This window comes from Dermacentor silvarum, chromosome 11 (assembly GCF_013339745.2).
Source record: "Dermacentor silvarum isolate Dsil-2018 chromosome 11, BIME_Dsil_1.4, whole genome shotgun sequence".
In the NCBI taxonomy this organism is placed as follows: Eukaryota; Metazoa; Arthropoda; class Arachnida; order Ixodida; family Ixodidae; genus Dermacentor; species Dermacentor silvarum.
Window position 1 is genome coordinate 115,933,533 of NC_051164.1, and position 16,904 is coordinate 115,950,436.

The 16,904-nt window shown below is 45.6% G+C and overlaps 1 protein-coding gene across 1 annotated transcript in view; it reads left to right on the forward strand.

The window, feature by feature from the left end:
• The first annotated feature begins 3,845 nt into the window (after nt 1–3,845).
• LOC119432850 (glycogen debranching enzyme-like) overlaps nt 3,846–16,904 on the forward strand; it is a 149,070-nt gene continuing 136,011 nt past the window's right edge. Inside the window, exons 1-3 of the mRNA XM_049658418.1 lie at nt 3,846–4,044; nt 4,698–4,754; nt 6,504–6,665. Of these exons, the coding sequence (XP_049514375.1) occupies nt 3,933–4,044; nt 4,698–4,754; nt 6,504–6,665 (331 nt within the window). The 5' untranslated portion in view covers nt 3,846–3,932. The remainder of the gene's footprint in view (nt 4,045–4,697; nt 4,755–6,503; nt 6,666–16,904) is intronic.

The following is a 16,904-nucleotide window of genomic DNA, read 5'->3' on the forward strand; positions in this document are numbered from 1 at the left end:
AAGGGTCGATAGGAGGGAGCATACCGCAACGCGATGGTCGCCGAACCCCCCCCCCCATGTAATGAATAAATAAAAAAAAAAGCTCTATCCCGAATTGTGTGTCGAGCCTACCTTGCGAATTAATTTTTTTTTATCTCGTCTTTCAACATAACCTTCAGGCGCCACACAGTACATATAATTTTTCATGTACATATCTCTTTCATGATTGATTGTACTAGACATTATAAGTAAATGTATTTTGTGCATCGTTTGATTTCTTGTGTGTACTACGCAAGATTGACACAGACAAGTTACGTTACATTTTTCTCTACAGCACTAACTAAACCTTATTTTCATATCGCAGTTATCTTTACACCAGCTTAATCCTGTCAGCACACAGTTCTGTGGGCAAAAAAAAAAAAAACAACAAAAATTGCGCGTAGATATCGTCAAATAATTGCAACGAACGCGAAGAGCACGCGCAACGCAAGGGAAACTAACCGCCGTGCGCGAGTGGCTGGCTACGGTAAAGGAGGCGTGACGTGTAGACCAAAATACAACAGCGAAAAAGAAAAACTTGCACACACAGGGGGTCGCAAACCTTATATACCAAGCATCGAAGCGCAAAACAAATAGTGCGTATTTCAAGCATACACACGGCATGTTAAATGTAAATTGAATTAGGCAACTTGGGGCATGTTCCCGGCGCCATACATTTACGTCTTGGACCTTCGACGAGTTAACGGCTATTGGTTATAAAGATATGAAGATGGGACACCGATAAAAAAATTCTCATCATGGCAAAGCACTTGGAAGCGCGCCGCGAGTAACACTTTATGAACGCAAGCGTAGCTGAGTCTCAGCTCGTGTGACACAATATGGCGACGCCAGCGGGGTTGCCTCCACCCTGCACGGCGGACGCTGGGCATCGAGGCACCCTAGCAACTGAGGCAGCGGCGCATGCATGCACCGGGTTTATATAAGCAGCTGGTGCGGAGAGGAGGAGAGAGAGAGAGAGGCGCGCATGCGCGCGCTATCGCACAGGTGGCGGATGAAGACACGGAGGGACGGAGGGAGAAGCGCGTTATCGAACAGATGGCGTGGAGAGGGGGAGAGGAGGAGAGAGGCGTTATTGCACATCTGGCGTGGAGATAGACGCCAACGACGCCGCGGGATATAAATAAGCTTGCTTCTGTGCGATCAGCTGTCGGAAATGCGACTGAGTTTTCGCAAACGCACTGTGCTCCAATAGTGCTAGATTGAATCATGTGGATTGAAGACGTGTGCAGTAGTTGGCTGCAAAAATAGTGACTGGCATATTAACGAATGTAATGAATATGTGGGGACAAGTTCTCGGACCGCTGCTGCAATTGTCCGCACGTGTTTCCGGCACTTCGAGATGTACGGCTTTCCTCGAGGATACACAAATTTGCTCATCCGCCAGCGTTGTATTGCTAACTTTCAAAGAAAGGGCTTCAGCCTGGGTACGTCGGCAAGAGTGAGTAGCTCGTTAAACAACGATAAAGGGACTAGGGCCGTTTCCTGTAATATAGTAGGTTTCGCGCACAGTATTTACGCACATCTACCCCAACCAGCACGGAAACTTACATCCACTCTTTCGCCAACGTGTCAAGAATAAGTCAATGGGCGCACACTTGAATATATGCGCACAACAAGTGGCGGTACTACATCGATAGCGCACGAATGGTCGAAGCTGAATGTTTTGTGACGGTCCACAAGAGTAAGCGAGTTACTCGCGATAATACGCATTTGCTACAAGGTATTGCAATGTGCAGAACAGCTACGTTTCAAGCCTTGTGCGCAACAAGAACAAATCTATCGGAACTGAGCACACCCGCTAGCGATTAGGCAGAAAATCATCAGATAGTGGCTGCACCGCACCAATTTTATCTTCTTGAAAGATTAGCTTTCCTTCCTCTATGACACACGGTCACACCAACACTTCGCTGCCGTCCCTGCAGCGAACCTTCACTGCTGTCGCCAATAAAGGACGCACATATTTCGTTTAAGTTAAGTGTTCGAAAATAAATTTTGCGCTTCCCGCAGCACTGCTCTTGCTCAAATTTTGGTGTCTACGTCATTCATTGTAAAACTTGGCAGAGGTATTTGATTGGTTTTAAAGAAAAACATACCCAGACAACGCAAAGGCATCCTGCAGTAAGTCTCTGGGATGTTGGCATCAGGACACACTTGTACAACCTATAGCTTGGGATGTCCTGCACTAATCCTAAAAGGCTCCTGATCAGGTCCATTTGTCCGTCCCAAGTAGATACTGAGAACATACCAGGACCATTTAGGATGATGTCAGGATGTGTTCCAAGACACTACTGTTTCACGCTGTAATTAGAGGGCAATTCATTATTTACAAATTGGGTTAATATATGGGTGACGCAACTTGGATATGAGAACCCATATTGTAGGGCTCCGTTTTGATATTTGTGCTCTTTCATATGCTCTGAAATCTCAGAAATTTTGCGGCTTTGTTTCTTGCCATCATTAAAATGCAGTTCGAACCAACGTTACACGCCTATATATCTTCACCCGCCGTGGTGTTGGGCTGCTGAGCACGAGGTTGCGGGATCGAATCCCGGCCACGGCGGCCGCATTTCGATGGGGGCGAAATGCGAAAACACCCGTGTACTTAGATTTGGGTGCACGTTAAAGAAACCCAGGTGGTCCAAATTTCCGGAGTCTCCCACTACGGCGTGCCTCATAATCAGATCGTGGTTTTGGCACGTAAAACCCTATAATTTAATTTTTAAGACTAGTTTCAGGTGCTGCACCACCTGTGCACTTAGATCTGCTTTTGTCACTTCAGGAGAACCGTCTGTGGAAGGTGCACTTTGTACACTAGGACAAATAGTACTACTACTACTACTACTACTAATAACAATAATGATGATGATGATGATTAAAACAACATAGCCTACAAATAATTATTAAATATATTTTTTTGCAGTACGTGTGCAATATGTATTTCGTTTTTGGCTATATTCAATTTCTTCGGGCAAGCATGAAGCTCCCAAATAAACAGCTGGAAGCAACGTCCTGAGAATATCCTCCTCAGGATGCTGCTCGCGGATATATGTTAGGTTAGGTTAGGTTCGGATTTTTCTGGGGCATCCACGGGATGTTTTGTGTTTTCTGGGAAGGGACACTAGTGGTACGTGCGAAGACTGGGTAAACAGCGAAGCTGGCGACCCCACCTAGCTTTATCTCGGTTCGGTCAGAAAATCTTGTCTGAACCCGCACCACGTACATGCACGCGGTCTTCGCGGCGGGGAAGAGGCAGGAAGCATGAGAGAGCTTCATATATCGCAGATTCTTTATCTGCTCGACCGAGTTATTATACATCTTCCTGCTGTGTATGTTCAATCGATTACACGTACAGCGCGTTAACGCAAGACGGGCTAGCCCGGCTGCAGTACACGCCTCATACACGACGCGTTTCTGCGGTGAGCCGGTGGGTGTGCCGCCACATGCATGGCCACTTTATAAATTGCTTCAATATACTAAATGTCATTAATGTCGACAGTCATCTGGTATTGTTCCTGCCGGATTATTTTTAATACACGTTTTCCCCTCTCCCAACACAATATGTGTTTACCGTAACCACATTTACAGGGTATTGAAGGAAGAACAAGTCTCGCGCGTTCTTTGAATGTGAGGGACAAACTTAAATATAGGTACTAGTACTGATCAATAAGTTAACAGGAAGCAAGGACTTCATGTTACGTTTCCATTGCGAACGATGGCCAATATCCCCCTCGTGGGTACGTGCCATGAGTTGAAGGAAGATGAAGTAGAACTGGCGGGTGCAAGTGTGCTCTGAAATGGACGTCGATCTGGGCCTGCGCACCCCCGTACTGTGTGCCGGGCCACACGATTGATGCTGCACTTCCGAAATTTCGTGGCGATGTTTGGAGCTGAAGATGGCATCCCTGGCGCCTCGCAAGTCGTCGACTGCGTACGATGAAACCTTGAACTCGGCTTCCTACAACAGCGGGATCTTTGTCACGTTTGCGTCCGCCAGAGAACGCAGGAGTACGTAGAAACTATATGAATAATCACACTTGTCCATAGGCTTCCAGGTGCGTGTTCCGACCAAGTGATTTACTGTAATCGACGAACTCTATGACAAGCATGTCGCGACCATAGGTCGGACCACCGCGCATACATATCGCGCATACAATATGTCGTCTCGACCAAGTTATTATACATCTTCATGCTGTGTATGTTTTACCCTTCAATTGATTACATGTACAACGCGTTAACACAAGACGGGCTGCAGGAGAGCGCACTGTATAACGTGTCTCCTCACGCCCTTGGAAGTGAACTTATTACCAATCCATTTATCATGCAACTGTCGGCTGTTGGTTTTTACTTTCCAGTTGAAAATAGGGCAGTGATCCAGTTAGGTCATAAGAATTCAAGTTAATCTGTCAAATTGTTCCATTGCGTGCACATCAAACTAGCCGCAATACATGAAACTGTCTCTGCGAAGGATGTTGTTAAAATTTAATTTTTTCCGCTCACGTAACTTCTATTACTATTATTTTTTTGACCGCGAACTGTTCAACACGCGCTATCAATGCGACATGCGATATATTATTGCTAATGTTTAAAGAAAACAAAGGTTTACACTTTGCACCACTCCCTAAGTCTTATTGCCTTGCTCATCTTTTTTTTCTTCCTAGGGAACCTTATGAACCAGTTCTTTCCTAGGAGATTTTACAGAGAATACAAAAATTCAAGTAAGTCCTACATTTAAAAGCACCGCGCAAAGCAAAACTTTCAGCTCACTGTTATGGAGACCGTTGTAACTGTTGTGTCAGTCCTCCGTATGTTGAAGATTACTGTCGCTATATCAAACGGCATTCAGCTTCAGATATATATCCAGATTAATTGTGATGAAATATTTTGCGATGTTTAACTTTTTTTCAGTTAGTGCATCTGTAAAGTCAGTGGCCACTATGGCGAGCTCTCTAGTACGTCAGTCATTTGTTTATTTTTGTCGCACAGCTCACGTGAACAGCTTACCGGGGTGACCTTTGCGGTTCTTTACGGCGGTCTCACTCAACTGTCAGCTACGCCCGAGTTTTCTTACCCCCGGCAGAAAACTAGAATACCCAAAGATGAAAGCGCGTTGAACCTTTCACGCCCATTAAGTTCGCAGCGACCGCGCGATCATTTCTGGCTAAGGTACGTAGCAGTTTCGTTTATGCGTGATGTTGCAGCGCTTGGCTGTCTTCGATGCCGGTTTTGTAATGTCTTCTGCAGGAGCGCACAGGAACCGTTGACGTTGTTGCTGAAATTGAATACAACCGCTTGCAAATAGTGTGCTTGTATCGCGGCGATATTTGCCTTGCAGTGTCAATCATAACAATGTTTCGTTTCGTTAACTCGGACCAGTCCGGCAATATCAAACATATAGTGATATAATCGCGGACAACGGCTGTATGATAACGATCGCTCTTAATATGATGTTGCTTTGTGGTGTCGCTTAATAACAGAATTAGTGCAGAGTTTGTGTATAATGACTCGATATTGAAGTCGTCTGAGATTTCCAGGATCAAACAATAAACATTGACGTTATTTTAGGTTGAAGTTCAAGTGACTGCACTAGTTTTGAATTTGTAGCTGCTTTAGCGACTGTGTCACTGTTTCGCTGCAAATAACTGCGGCCAATGAGTAATAATAGCGGTGAGCGACACTGCATGCCAGTGACAGGAGGTGACATTTGTATGTGCTCGGCACTGTTTACGATAGAAATTTATTGCTGATATAATTAAGCCAGTGGCGCACCGACGGGGGGGGGGGGGGGTTCGGGTGTTGTAACCCCCCCCCCCCCCTGAGGCCGACTTAACCCCCCTCTTTTGTTTAACCCCTTTTCTTTCCTTGTGCATTTGAGTACTGCAACTAAGATGCAAGACGCGCAATCGTCTGCACACTCGCAAAAAGCGCATTTTTTGACAGTTTCCAGTGAAGAAACTGAAATTAGTGCTATTTAGATGGTATGGGCAAACTGCCAACCCCCCCCCCCCCCCCCCCCCCCCTGGCAGAGATCCTGGGTACGCTACTGAATTAAGCCCATTGCATTTTTGTAGGATAACACGTACTATATAATTCTTGCCGTTGCGCGTTACTGATGGTCACTGTACTGCGTGATTATAAATTGAAGCTGTGAGCTATATTTTGAGCAGTATAAACCTTGCTATTTCTTACTTCCATATAGCTTTTTATTGTTGGCAGCCGTTTATAGTTGTTATAACTGAAATGAATTGATCATGCTGGCGTTACATGTATGGTACATGCCAGCTAGAAGCTATTTTAGTTCTGCTTATTGGAACGTACATCACGGTGGTGATGTGCAGAAGGCACACCTACAGTATGAAATAAGAACTGCTTACATTAAACTTCAGGTGGCTCCGTTTCATTACCTTCAATCATGCGATCACATTCAACATGCACAAATGTTGTCTCGCTTCAATTTTACTTTGCAGACCCCCACATTGTCGCATCTTTGGAATCCAACGGCTTGTCAGAACACGCCATGCACATTGCCAACTGGTCTGGAAATGAGTCATCGCGATCTGTCCTTCCCATCAATGTATTCCACCTCAACAATGGGGTCTTGGAAAGCACCATTTACCGGCTTGCCAAAGGTAACTTATTTGACTGTTATGATTGTTCATGGAATTGTAAAGTGCGATAACTTGGTTTATGTGATGTTTTTGCTGTGTTCCTGTATTTATATTTTATTATTGTTAGGGGAATGTACTATAAAGTGTTTTTTTTTTTTCGCTGTGGTAGTCTTCGTTTTAGACCGAAGGAACGACCACATCTCCACTGTTTCGACAGATCGCGTCCCATCCCCCGCAGCGCAATAGGAATGCTGTCGCCCGTGGAAACCGACGCGCCCCATCCCCCACAAGTAGCGTCGTTCTGGCCAGCCAAGTAGTTGTAGTGGTTTATTGAGGAAAATAACGCCTCCCTGGTGTAGTATTCGGCCACTATCTCCCACATGAATTCTACAATTAACCCACCGCCCTCAGTCCCCAGCGGCTGCAGAGTACCTGACCAAGGTGGCGGTCAGACTTGGGACGCGGCAGAGGATGCTAAGGATCTCTAGGTCCAGACAGGCCGCCACTGGAAACTGAATCTGGCAATGTTCAACACGCGCACCCTATCGAGTGAGGCTAGCTTAGCAGGCTTATTTGAAGAATTATCAGGTATTGCTTGGGATATTATTGGCCTTAGTGAGGGGGGGGGGGGGGGTTAGAAGAACTGGTGAGGCTTATACAGTGCTGACCAACGGCCACGTCCTCTGCTACAGAGGTCTTCCAGATAAGAGAGAATTTGGAGTGGGATTTCTAGTCCATAAGGACATAGCGGGCAACATTGATGAATTCTAGAGCATTAATGAGAGGGTAGCAGTCGTCCTAATGAGGCTGAATAGGAGGTATAGAATGAAGGTAGTACAAGCCTACGCCCCAACCTCTAGTCACGATGATGAAGAAATAGAACAGTTTTATGAAGATGTTGAACTAGCAATGAGAAAGGTGCAAACTCAGTATACTGTAGTCATGGGCGACTTCAATGCAAAAGTGGGGAAAAAGCAGGCTGGGGAGCAAGCAATTGGCAACTACGGCATCAATTTTAGGAACACTTGAGGAGAGATGTTGGTAGAATTTGCAGAAAAGAATAGGCTCCTATTAATGAATACCTTCTTCAGGAAGTGCAGCAACAGGAAGTGGACCTGGAAAAGCCCTAATGGAGAAACAAGGAATGAAATAGATTTCATACTCTCTGCCGATCCCAGCATAGTGCAGGATGTAGAAGTGTTAGGAAAGGCAAAGTGCAGTAATCATAGGTTAGTGAAGTCTAGGATTTCTCTCAATTTGAAGAGAGAAAGAATAAAATTAGTCAAGAAGAAACACTCCAACCTAGAGGCAGTAAGGGTAAAAGCAGACCAATTCAGGCTGGTACTTGCAAACAAATATGCAGCTTTAGAACAGGAAGATGAAGACAATATAGAGGTAATGAATGAAACCGTAACTAGGCTGATCTCAGAAGCAGCAATTGAAGTGGGAGGTAAGGCACCAAGGCAACCAGTAGGTAAGCTCTTCCAAGTAACAAAGGACCTAATAAAGAAACGGCAAAACATGAAAGTGTCAAAGTCGAGAGATCAGATAGAATTTGATGAACTGTCGAAACTGATCAACAAGAAGAAAGTAAGGGATATCAGAAATTATAACGTGTAAAAGATTGAGGAAGCAGTAAAATATGGATGCCAAGCTACTTTCATTCGAAGTAGTGATGAACAGGATACAAAGGCTCCTTCTATAACTAGCGATGAAGTTAGAAGGGCCTTGAAAAACATGACCAGGGGAAAAGCTGCTGGAGAAGATGGAATAACAGTCGATTTAATCAAAGATGGAAGAGGTATCATGCTTGAAAAGCTTGCGGCCCTTTATACGCAATGCCTCATGACTTCAAGTGTACCAGAAAGCTCGAAGAACGCCAGTATTATACTCATCCATAAGAAGGGAGACGTTAAAGAATTGAAGAATTATAGACCCATTAGCTTGCTTTCAGTATTGTATAAAATATTCACCAAGATAATTTCCAATAGAATCAGGGCAACACTTGACTTCAGCCAACCAAGAGAACAGGCTGGCTTCAGGAAGGGATATTCTACGATGGATCATACCCATGTCATCAATCAGGTAATACAGAAATCTTTGGAGTACAATCAACCTCTCTATATGGCTTTCCTAGATTATGAAAAAGCATTTGATTCAGTAGAGATACCAACAGTCATAGAGGCATTGTGTAATCAAGGAGTACAGGAGGCATACGTGAATATCTTGCCAAATATCTACAAGGATTGCACAGCAACCTTGGTTCTCCACAAGAAAAGTAGAAAGTTACCTATCAAGAAAGGGGTCAGGCAAGGAGACACAAGCTCTCCGATGCTATTCACTGCATGCTTAGAAGAAGTATTCAAGCTCTTAGACTGAGAAATCTTAGGAGTGAGGATCAACGTCGAATATCTCAGCAACCATCGGTTTGCAGATGACATTGTCCTATTCAGTAACAATGGGGACGAATTACAGCAAATGATTGAGGACCTTAACCGAGAAAGTGTAAGAGTGGGGTTGAAGATTAATATGCAGAAGACAAACATAATGTTCAATAACCTGGCAAGTGAACAAGAATTCAGGATCGCCAGTCAGCCTCTAGAGTCTATAAAGGAGTACGTTTATCTAGGTCAATTACTCACAGGGGACCCTGATCACAAGAAAGAAATTTACAGAAGAATAAAATTTGGTTGGAGTGCATACAGCAGGCATTGCCAAATCCTGACTGGGAGCTTACCACTGTCGTTGAAAAGAAAAGTGTACAATCATTGCATTCTACGGGTGCTAACATATGGGGCAGAAACTAAGAGGTTAACAAAGAAGCTCGAGAACAAGTTCAGGACTGCACAAAGAGCGATGGAACGAAAAATGTTAGGTCTAACGTTAAGAGACAGGAAGAGAGTGGTGTGGATCAGAGAGCAAACGGGGATAGTCGAAATTCTAGTTGACATTAGCAGGAAAAAAATTGAGCTGGGCAGGCCACGTAATGCGTAGGATGGATAATCGGTGGACCATTAGAGTTACAGAATGGATACCAAGAGAAGGGAAGCACAGTCGAGGACAGCAGAAAACTAGGTGGGGTGATGAAGTTAAGAAATTTGCAGGCACAAGTTGGAATCAGCTAGTGCAAGACAGGGGCAATTAGAGATCACAGGGAGAGGCCTTCGTCCTGCAGTGGACATAAATATAGGCTGATGATGATGATGACTATAAAGTGTGTTTAATAAGTATTTCAAACTGAAACTGAACTAGAATGTTGCATTTTTTTTTTACTTAACAAAACATTTCATGCTGTTCAGGTTAATAACTGTCTCGGGAGCTTTGTGGCTAAACTGTGCTATTGCATTTGTAAATGCACCACTTCACTTGAAAAGTACTGACACAATTTCAATCTTCCACTGGGTTCGTTGGGAATAAGACACATTAGTGATAAAGTATTGAGCGTTTAAAATGGCTCACTGGTCGCATATGCTTTGCTAGCGGTTTGAGGCTGAGACCTATAAAATTGTTAATACCAGTGCTTCCTAGTTAAAGCAGGCAGTTTTGGCAATGGCTTTCTGCAGCTGTACACAAGGTACAGTCAGATGTGGGCAGAATATTAAAATGCATTGTGCACTTAATGAGCTGTTAAATGCACGTTAACGAGCCCAAGGTGGTCAAAATTAATTCGGAGCCCTCAACTGCAGTGCCTCTAATCGTTCGAGTGTTGCCTTTAGACATTAAATCCCATGTGTAAATACTTGTCCCACCGGTATGGAGTAGGTGTGACAGAGCGCTAAACTTTGAGTCATGTATATAACTCTTGGCATTGACAGAAAACCATAGAGAATATTTTTTACTGTTCATATGGGCTGCTTTTACCATTTCGTTTCTTGGATTAACATAGGTGCTCACAGCATCCAGCAGCAGCACTAAGTGAGTAGCAAATATTGTGATTCTTATGAAAGGTGGTACGTGCAACTTAAGGTGTAAAGAGGCATTCCTTCTGGGATTCCAAGAGGACATGTAACAAAAAGTGCACTACCTCAGCTGTATTTCACATTCAAGAGAAAGCCACACAACCATCATCATGCCAGCATTGATGCCTATAGCTATCTGCCTCTTTGTCATGATGCGTTGCTGCGCTGAAGCTATGCTGTCTCCATAGCTGGCCTTTCTCAAACTAGAACTGGCATCAATAGCGTTTGCACATCTGTGCCATGCATGTCCTAGCTTACTACATCGATTGCTGCTGACTTCAACCTGCTGATAACTCCACTCAGCATCAAGCAACTGTAATGTGCTAAGTAAGAAATGTCCTGTGAGATGGTGAGACTATAATGCAAACATAATTGCTATAAAAGTAATGAAAAAGAAAACTTTCCAGCAGCCTTAGTCTGCCTTGTGGCTAAGACAATACTGCACTGCTTTAATGTGGTTGAATTTGCTGTAAGTTCGGTCAAATTACATGAACTTAAAACGAACATTATTTAGCAATACTGTAGAAGGTGCAAAAGACATGCCCCATGTGACTAGATGGTGGCGCCCTCCAAATGTATATGTATATTGCGGGGCGGGGGAATAAAGTAGGGGCTCTTGAGTCACTGCAACACTGCGGTGCAGTTGCTCCGTGCCGGCAAGCTCAGGGTAGCTTGACCAAGCTCCAAACAACGCCTCTTCCTGGTGTCAGAATGGTGAACACCCAGCTGTCCTCAACTCCACTGGTAATCGTCAGCGTCACTCTCTGCTCTCCGCTTCCTTTCACGTTCGACGACCCAAGTCAGTGGTCAGCATGTCTACTCCAATTCGAGGATTATGCGTTTGCATCGGGTCTGAGCAGTGTTGTACACTTTCCCCTAAAACAGGAATGAAAGCTTGTTCCTCATTCCTTCCATATATTGAAACGAGTTCCCGTTACAAGTTCCTTTAATGTGAAAGGAACGCGTTCCAATTGTCGAAGCAGATGTCGAAGCACGCCTCGTACATGACCGGATGTCATATCTATCATCAACCAAGAGTAGAACCATCGATACCTACCTGTCTTTACTTTTTTTGTGGTCCTGCTCGACACTTGCTTGTCGGACCAGCTTTGTTGAAACCCAAAACTGATGCTCCAGGATATGCTCACTCAAGCTAGACAGCATGAAGACTCCGATAACGAGAAAAAACTACAGAACTCGCAGCTAGGCTTCCTCAACGTCAACGCCGTGTCCAAGAAGCAAACTAAGACAACGGCAGGGTTACGACTCCAGGAAGCTTCCAGAAGCAGAGAGAACCAGCACTGCGACCAGCCTCGAAGTGGACTGAAGGGTTTGTGTGGTTACTGCGGTAACGAACAGCATTCACGCTCCGTCTGTCTGCTCAAAAAGCGACCTGAAACTGTTGTGAGAAAATGGGGACATTTCGCATCAGTGTACTGCTCCGGGACGAAGCGTCTGAGTCATGTACAGCTGCTCTCCATCGAGTCGTCGCAAAAACAAGGCCTGCATGTTGTGGTATAGGTGAACAGCTACTTCCTTGAGTTCAAAATATGCTCAGGCACGGACGTTTCTGTCGTGCTCTGCTCATTTTCTGGATATCCCGCTTCGCTCGACTAAGCCACCGGTGAACAGCTTATCGGTCCGGGCCGCCGTAAACCGGACTTGCTCGGTACGTTCCTTGCTACCCTGTATTGGCGAGGCCGCTCTATCAACCAAAAACTTTACGTCGTTGGTGGTGTTGACACTCCCCTCTTAGGCTACGCTGAAATAGTCGCGCTCAGGATAGCCCACTTTGTTGACTCTGTAGCAGGCGCCTCTGCCGCCATGATGCTGCCACCACTGCTTGCAGCCATAATGCTGCTGTTCACAGGACTAGGTATGAGGCTGGAAGAGTACCACATCCACATTAAGTTTGGAGCCACGCCGTTTTCCCTAACGGTGGGGAAAGATGAACTGGACAAACTGGGGAAGGAAGGTGTCGAGTTGACAAACCCACACGATGGTGTGCAGGCCTCATGGCAGCCCCGAAAGGAAAAGAAGGATACCACCTATGGGTGTCGACCTGACCAAGCTCAACCAGGAGGTCCTGCGCGAGAAGCACCTCATGCCTACCGTTGACCAGGTGCTCGGACTGCTTGGGTCTGCAACAGTCTTCTCAGGTCGCAACAGGGTTTCATCAAGTATGCTTCTCCGAAAGCTTGCAAGAATACACATTCATTACCTCCTTTAGTCGCTTTTGTGTATATATATATATATATATATATATATATATATATATACATAATCATGGAAATAAAGCCAACAGACTCTGTTGGCTTTATGTGGTCATGATTAACAATATTGAGCCCCTTGGTTTCCCTTCTTCTGTTCTTCATATATATATACATATGTATTGTAAAGAACCAGACGGCTGGCCGGCCGCCATAACGCTTGTTTTTTTACTCTCGCTTCATCTTCTCCCCTTGCCCCCTCGCGATTACTGTGCGAGCACCCAAGGCCAAGTGCACTTCGTCTTCACACGCCGTCACGCTGCAAGTTTCCCGCACGGCCTGCAACCACGCAACTTAACATGGAGGCAACTTGTTCAGGGAGTGAAGCCATCTTTGGTAAGCTGTCCAGCGTGCAACCAGCTCCTCTGGTGGGCGGCACTGGCTGTTGTGCGCTGGTTGCAGGTCTCGCCGATGATTATCTTGTCTCAACTGGACACGTACGGCAGAAGATCCTGTACAGTGAAGAGTCACTCTACTCGGCAATCATGTGCTTCTTCGCAGCTGACTGATCGATACTCGCTGATGCGCTCGAAATACCGTGTGCCTTGCGTGTCTGGTCCCTTGCACGTATCTTGCGTATCTTTCTGTCACTTGTGTGTCTTTCGTGTATGGGAAGGTCTTTAATGATGATGACCTCAGCCGTGTTAGTTGCCTTCTCTTCCTTCAGTGAGGCCTCCCTCAGCACTGGGTGAACAGCCACGAATTTGGCCAACGACTGTGTTGACATCCGAGGATGTGGCTCGAATGAGTCAGGAAGCGTCTCCCTGCTGTAATCCGTGGACAGGTTAGCATCTGTGCCTCCATGTACCCAGGCATTGACGAGTTTTTTGGAGTCGCTTCGCCGACTGCTGTGAACGGAAAGTGGCCTCGGTCGATGGAAGTGATGGTATGGTGTTGCATGCCGATGCAGATTGTGAGGCCTGTGGCGGAAGAAATGGCTTGCATTCGGGGCAGGTCGTGAGGCAATCTGTCAAAACCCTGCCGGATGCAGCTGCAGCGACAAGATGGTGCTGCTCCAAGCTTGGCAGGGTTTTTGTCACAGCAGCTTAGCTGGTGTACACTGCCATTTCATTCCCCTTTTCTTTAATATTTTCTACATTTCAATTCTTCAACCACTGCTAATTTCCTGGATGCTTTCCTTGGATTCATTGTCCGTTGGCTTTTTATGGTCATGATTAACAAAAAATCGACCGCCTCGGTTTCCCTTCTCCTCTCTCATTCACTCATAGCGAGGGTCTTGCATCTGCAGCGCAGCCTTGGTGTCATTAGGTAGCATACGAGGGTTTATTAGCCACATGCCTGCTCACTTAAGTTAACATGTTATGTGACTCCATCGGGCGTAAAAGGATATTCCACATCTGCCTGCTATGACCTTGAGTGGCGCTGGCTAACACTCCCCGTGCTAGATCTAGTAAACATAAATACCCAAGTTAATGGATGGATTGATAGTCGTATGCATAGCACAATTGGTAGTGCAACACACACACAATGCAGAAGTTGTGAGTTCGGCTCCCACCAGTGGCAAGTTATCCTTTTGTCCACTTTCATTTCGCTTTTCTACATTTGAATTTCAACCACAGGTGATTTTCTAATTTCTCCAATGCTTTCCTTGGCTTCATTGTCTGTTGGTGTTACATGGTCATGATTGAATATATATATATATTGTAAGTGCTACTTGTGCATATCGTCGTCGTCAGTTGTATATACGACTCGTCATCATCTTTTGGCTCCTGCGGTGCTTCGGCTCTGTCTCGGGCGGCTGCTCTGAAATAAAAGCATTGCATCGGTCAACGTCTCACAATATATATACAGTAAAACCTCGATAATTCGAAGGTCGCCGGACCGCGAAAATTCTTCGAATTAAGCGGATTTTCGAATTAACCGAAATGAATAAAAAAAAGAAAAGCAAGAACTTGCCGCAAAAAGAAATCACCTTTATTTTCCATGTCCGAGAAAAATTACTCAAAGTAATCACCGATGCGGGATTACTTGGCGCGCTGGTTCGCCGCCCCTAGTGCCATGCTCTCCAGCTGGCTCAAAAAACGTAGCATACAAATATCACCCGCACTGCAGTCAACAAAGTTGCGGACGATGTTCACGGAATCGATAACTGCCGCGAAAGCGGGCGTGGTGGTGCTTGACTCCAAAAATTTGGACTTGCTGGATATTCCGGACTTCAAAAATGCACCATCAGGGTTCCCATTGAGTTCATGCATTTTCGCACCCAATTTTTCGGACGAATTGAGACCCCAAAGTTCGATTTTGCGGACTAAATCGCTCTTTCCCAGCCGCGCTACCCTATCTTGGAGGCCGCCATGTTGGATTTTGCACTGGCTTGAATTCCAGTGACTCGCTGTATAGCCTCCAAGATTAGAACGCGCGCTATCAATAGAGAGCTCGCGCAATCCTCCAGTCTCGGAGGCCATGCCATCGTTGTAACCATTTATTGTGAGATTTTTTTTTTTTTTTTTTTGCGACAGCAATTATATGGACACTTCAAGCGGATTTTCGCCGTCGGCGTCGCCGCCCTGAGGATCCATACAAAGTCCAAGGGCGATAAAATCATCGCCGCGCGCCCGCCGTATGTGCGAGTGACAGCGCGCGGGGGACGCGCCCTTTCATGGAGAGCGAACGCACGGCGGAGGCGACTTCCTCCCTCGGGCGACTTCTACTCTTCTAACTGCGTACTTAGCGCCGGAGCGGTTTCTCGCGCGCAGCGTATCTTGAAAGCGATCTCCAGACGGCTCTGACCTTTCGTATGGGCTGTGCTCTCGCCGCTCGCAGCGATAGACCGCACGAACCTTCGCTCGCTGTGGGCTGCGGCGGCCGCGCTCGCTCGTGCGCGCTGACACCACGCGTGTTATTTCAGTGAGTTTTTTTTTTTTTTTTCTCAAGTTTCGGTTGCTATTTTGAACGTGGCGTTTACACCGAGCAGGTGTCTCGGAGACCCATGTCTCAGTGATCGGCGCTACCTCCTGTACCTTCGCGAGAGCTAAGCGGTGCGAAGCTCGTTTCTTGGATCTCCATGGCGAACTCCGTTGGCGGAGATCGCCAACGCGGTGGCGTTCGTGTCGACTGTACACGGAGACGACGTCATTGCTGCGCAAATCCAAGCAAGTCGATCCTCTCCAAGCGTAGTATGAGGCAGGGCATTATTAAAGATTTTTTTAAAGCCGCACTAATGACTTTTTTTTTCGGCCGAACGAGTTTTCCGGACTATTTTTCAGTCCCCACGAGCTCGGAAAATCGGTTGGCGACTGTACGGAGCGCCCTAACCTAACCGCCGCACGTTGCTACTAGCCGGAAACTTCGAATTATCCGAATAGAGCCGCGCGGGCCATTCAAATTATCCGGTAGAATTTGCATTGAGAATGACGGGACCGCTCAAATTCTTCGAATTAACCGAAATTTCGAATTAACCGAGTTCGAATTATCGAGGTTTTACTGTATATATATATATATATATCACATATTATTCCACGTGTTCGCAATTTGATCTCTGACATTTTTGCCATCCTGGTTACTGCAAACGTTTTAAATATGTTTTAGCTGTTGTTTCTTGAGGCGAACTTGCTATTTTTAATAACCATTTACGATTTGATAGTGCCACTGTGATGGCTTTTAAAAACGGCTGATTCCTTACATGTTCATACTCTGACAAAGGCCGTACCACGGCCGAAATGGTAGGCAGTAAAAGCAGCTGTTTTGCACGTGTGACCACGTCTTCCCCCCTGAACCTGCACCAGACTCACTAATCATTCCGTTTGATTATATATATATATATATATATATATATATATATATATATATATATATGTAGTGTGGTGCCACCACTTCGCCGCCAAGGCCGTGAGTGGCGGCACTGGCTAACACTCTCAGAGTAACTTCTAGTAGATAAACACAAATACCCCAGGATGTGGATGTGTAAACGGTTGTAGCTCAATTTGTAAGAGCCTAATATGAAGACGTGGGTTCATATCTCACCTGCAGCCAGTTGTTTTTTCATCCACGTTCATTTCCATTTATTTATA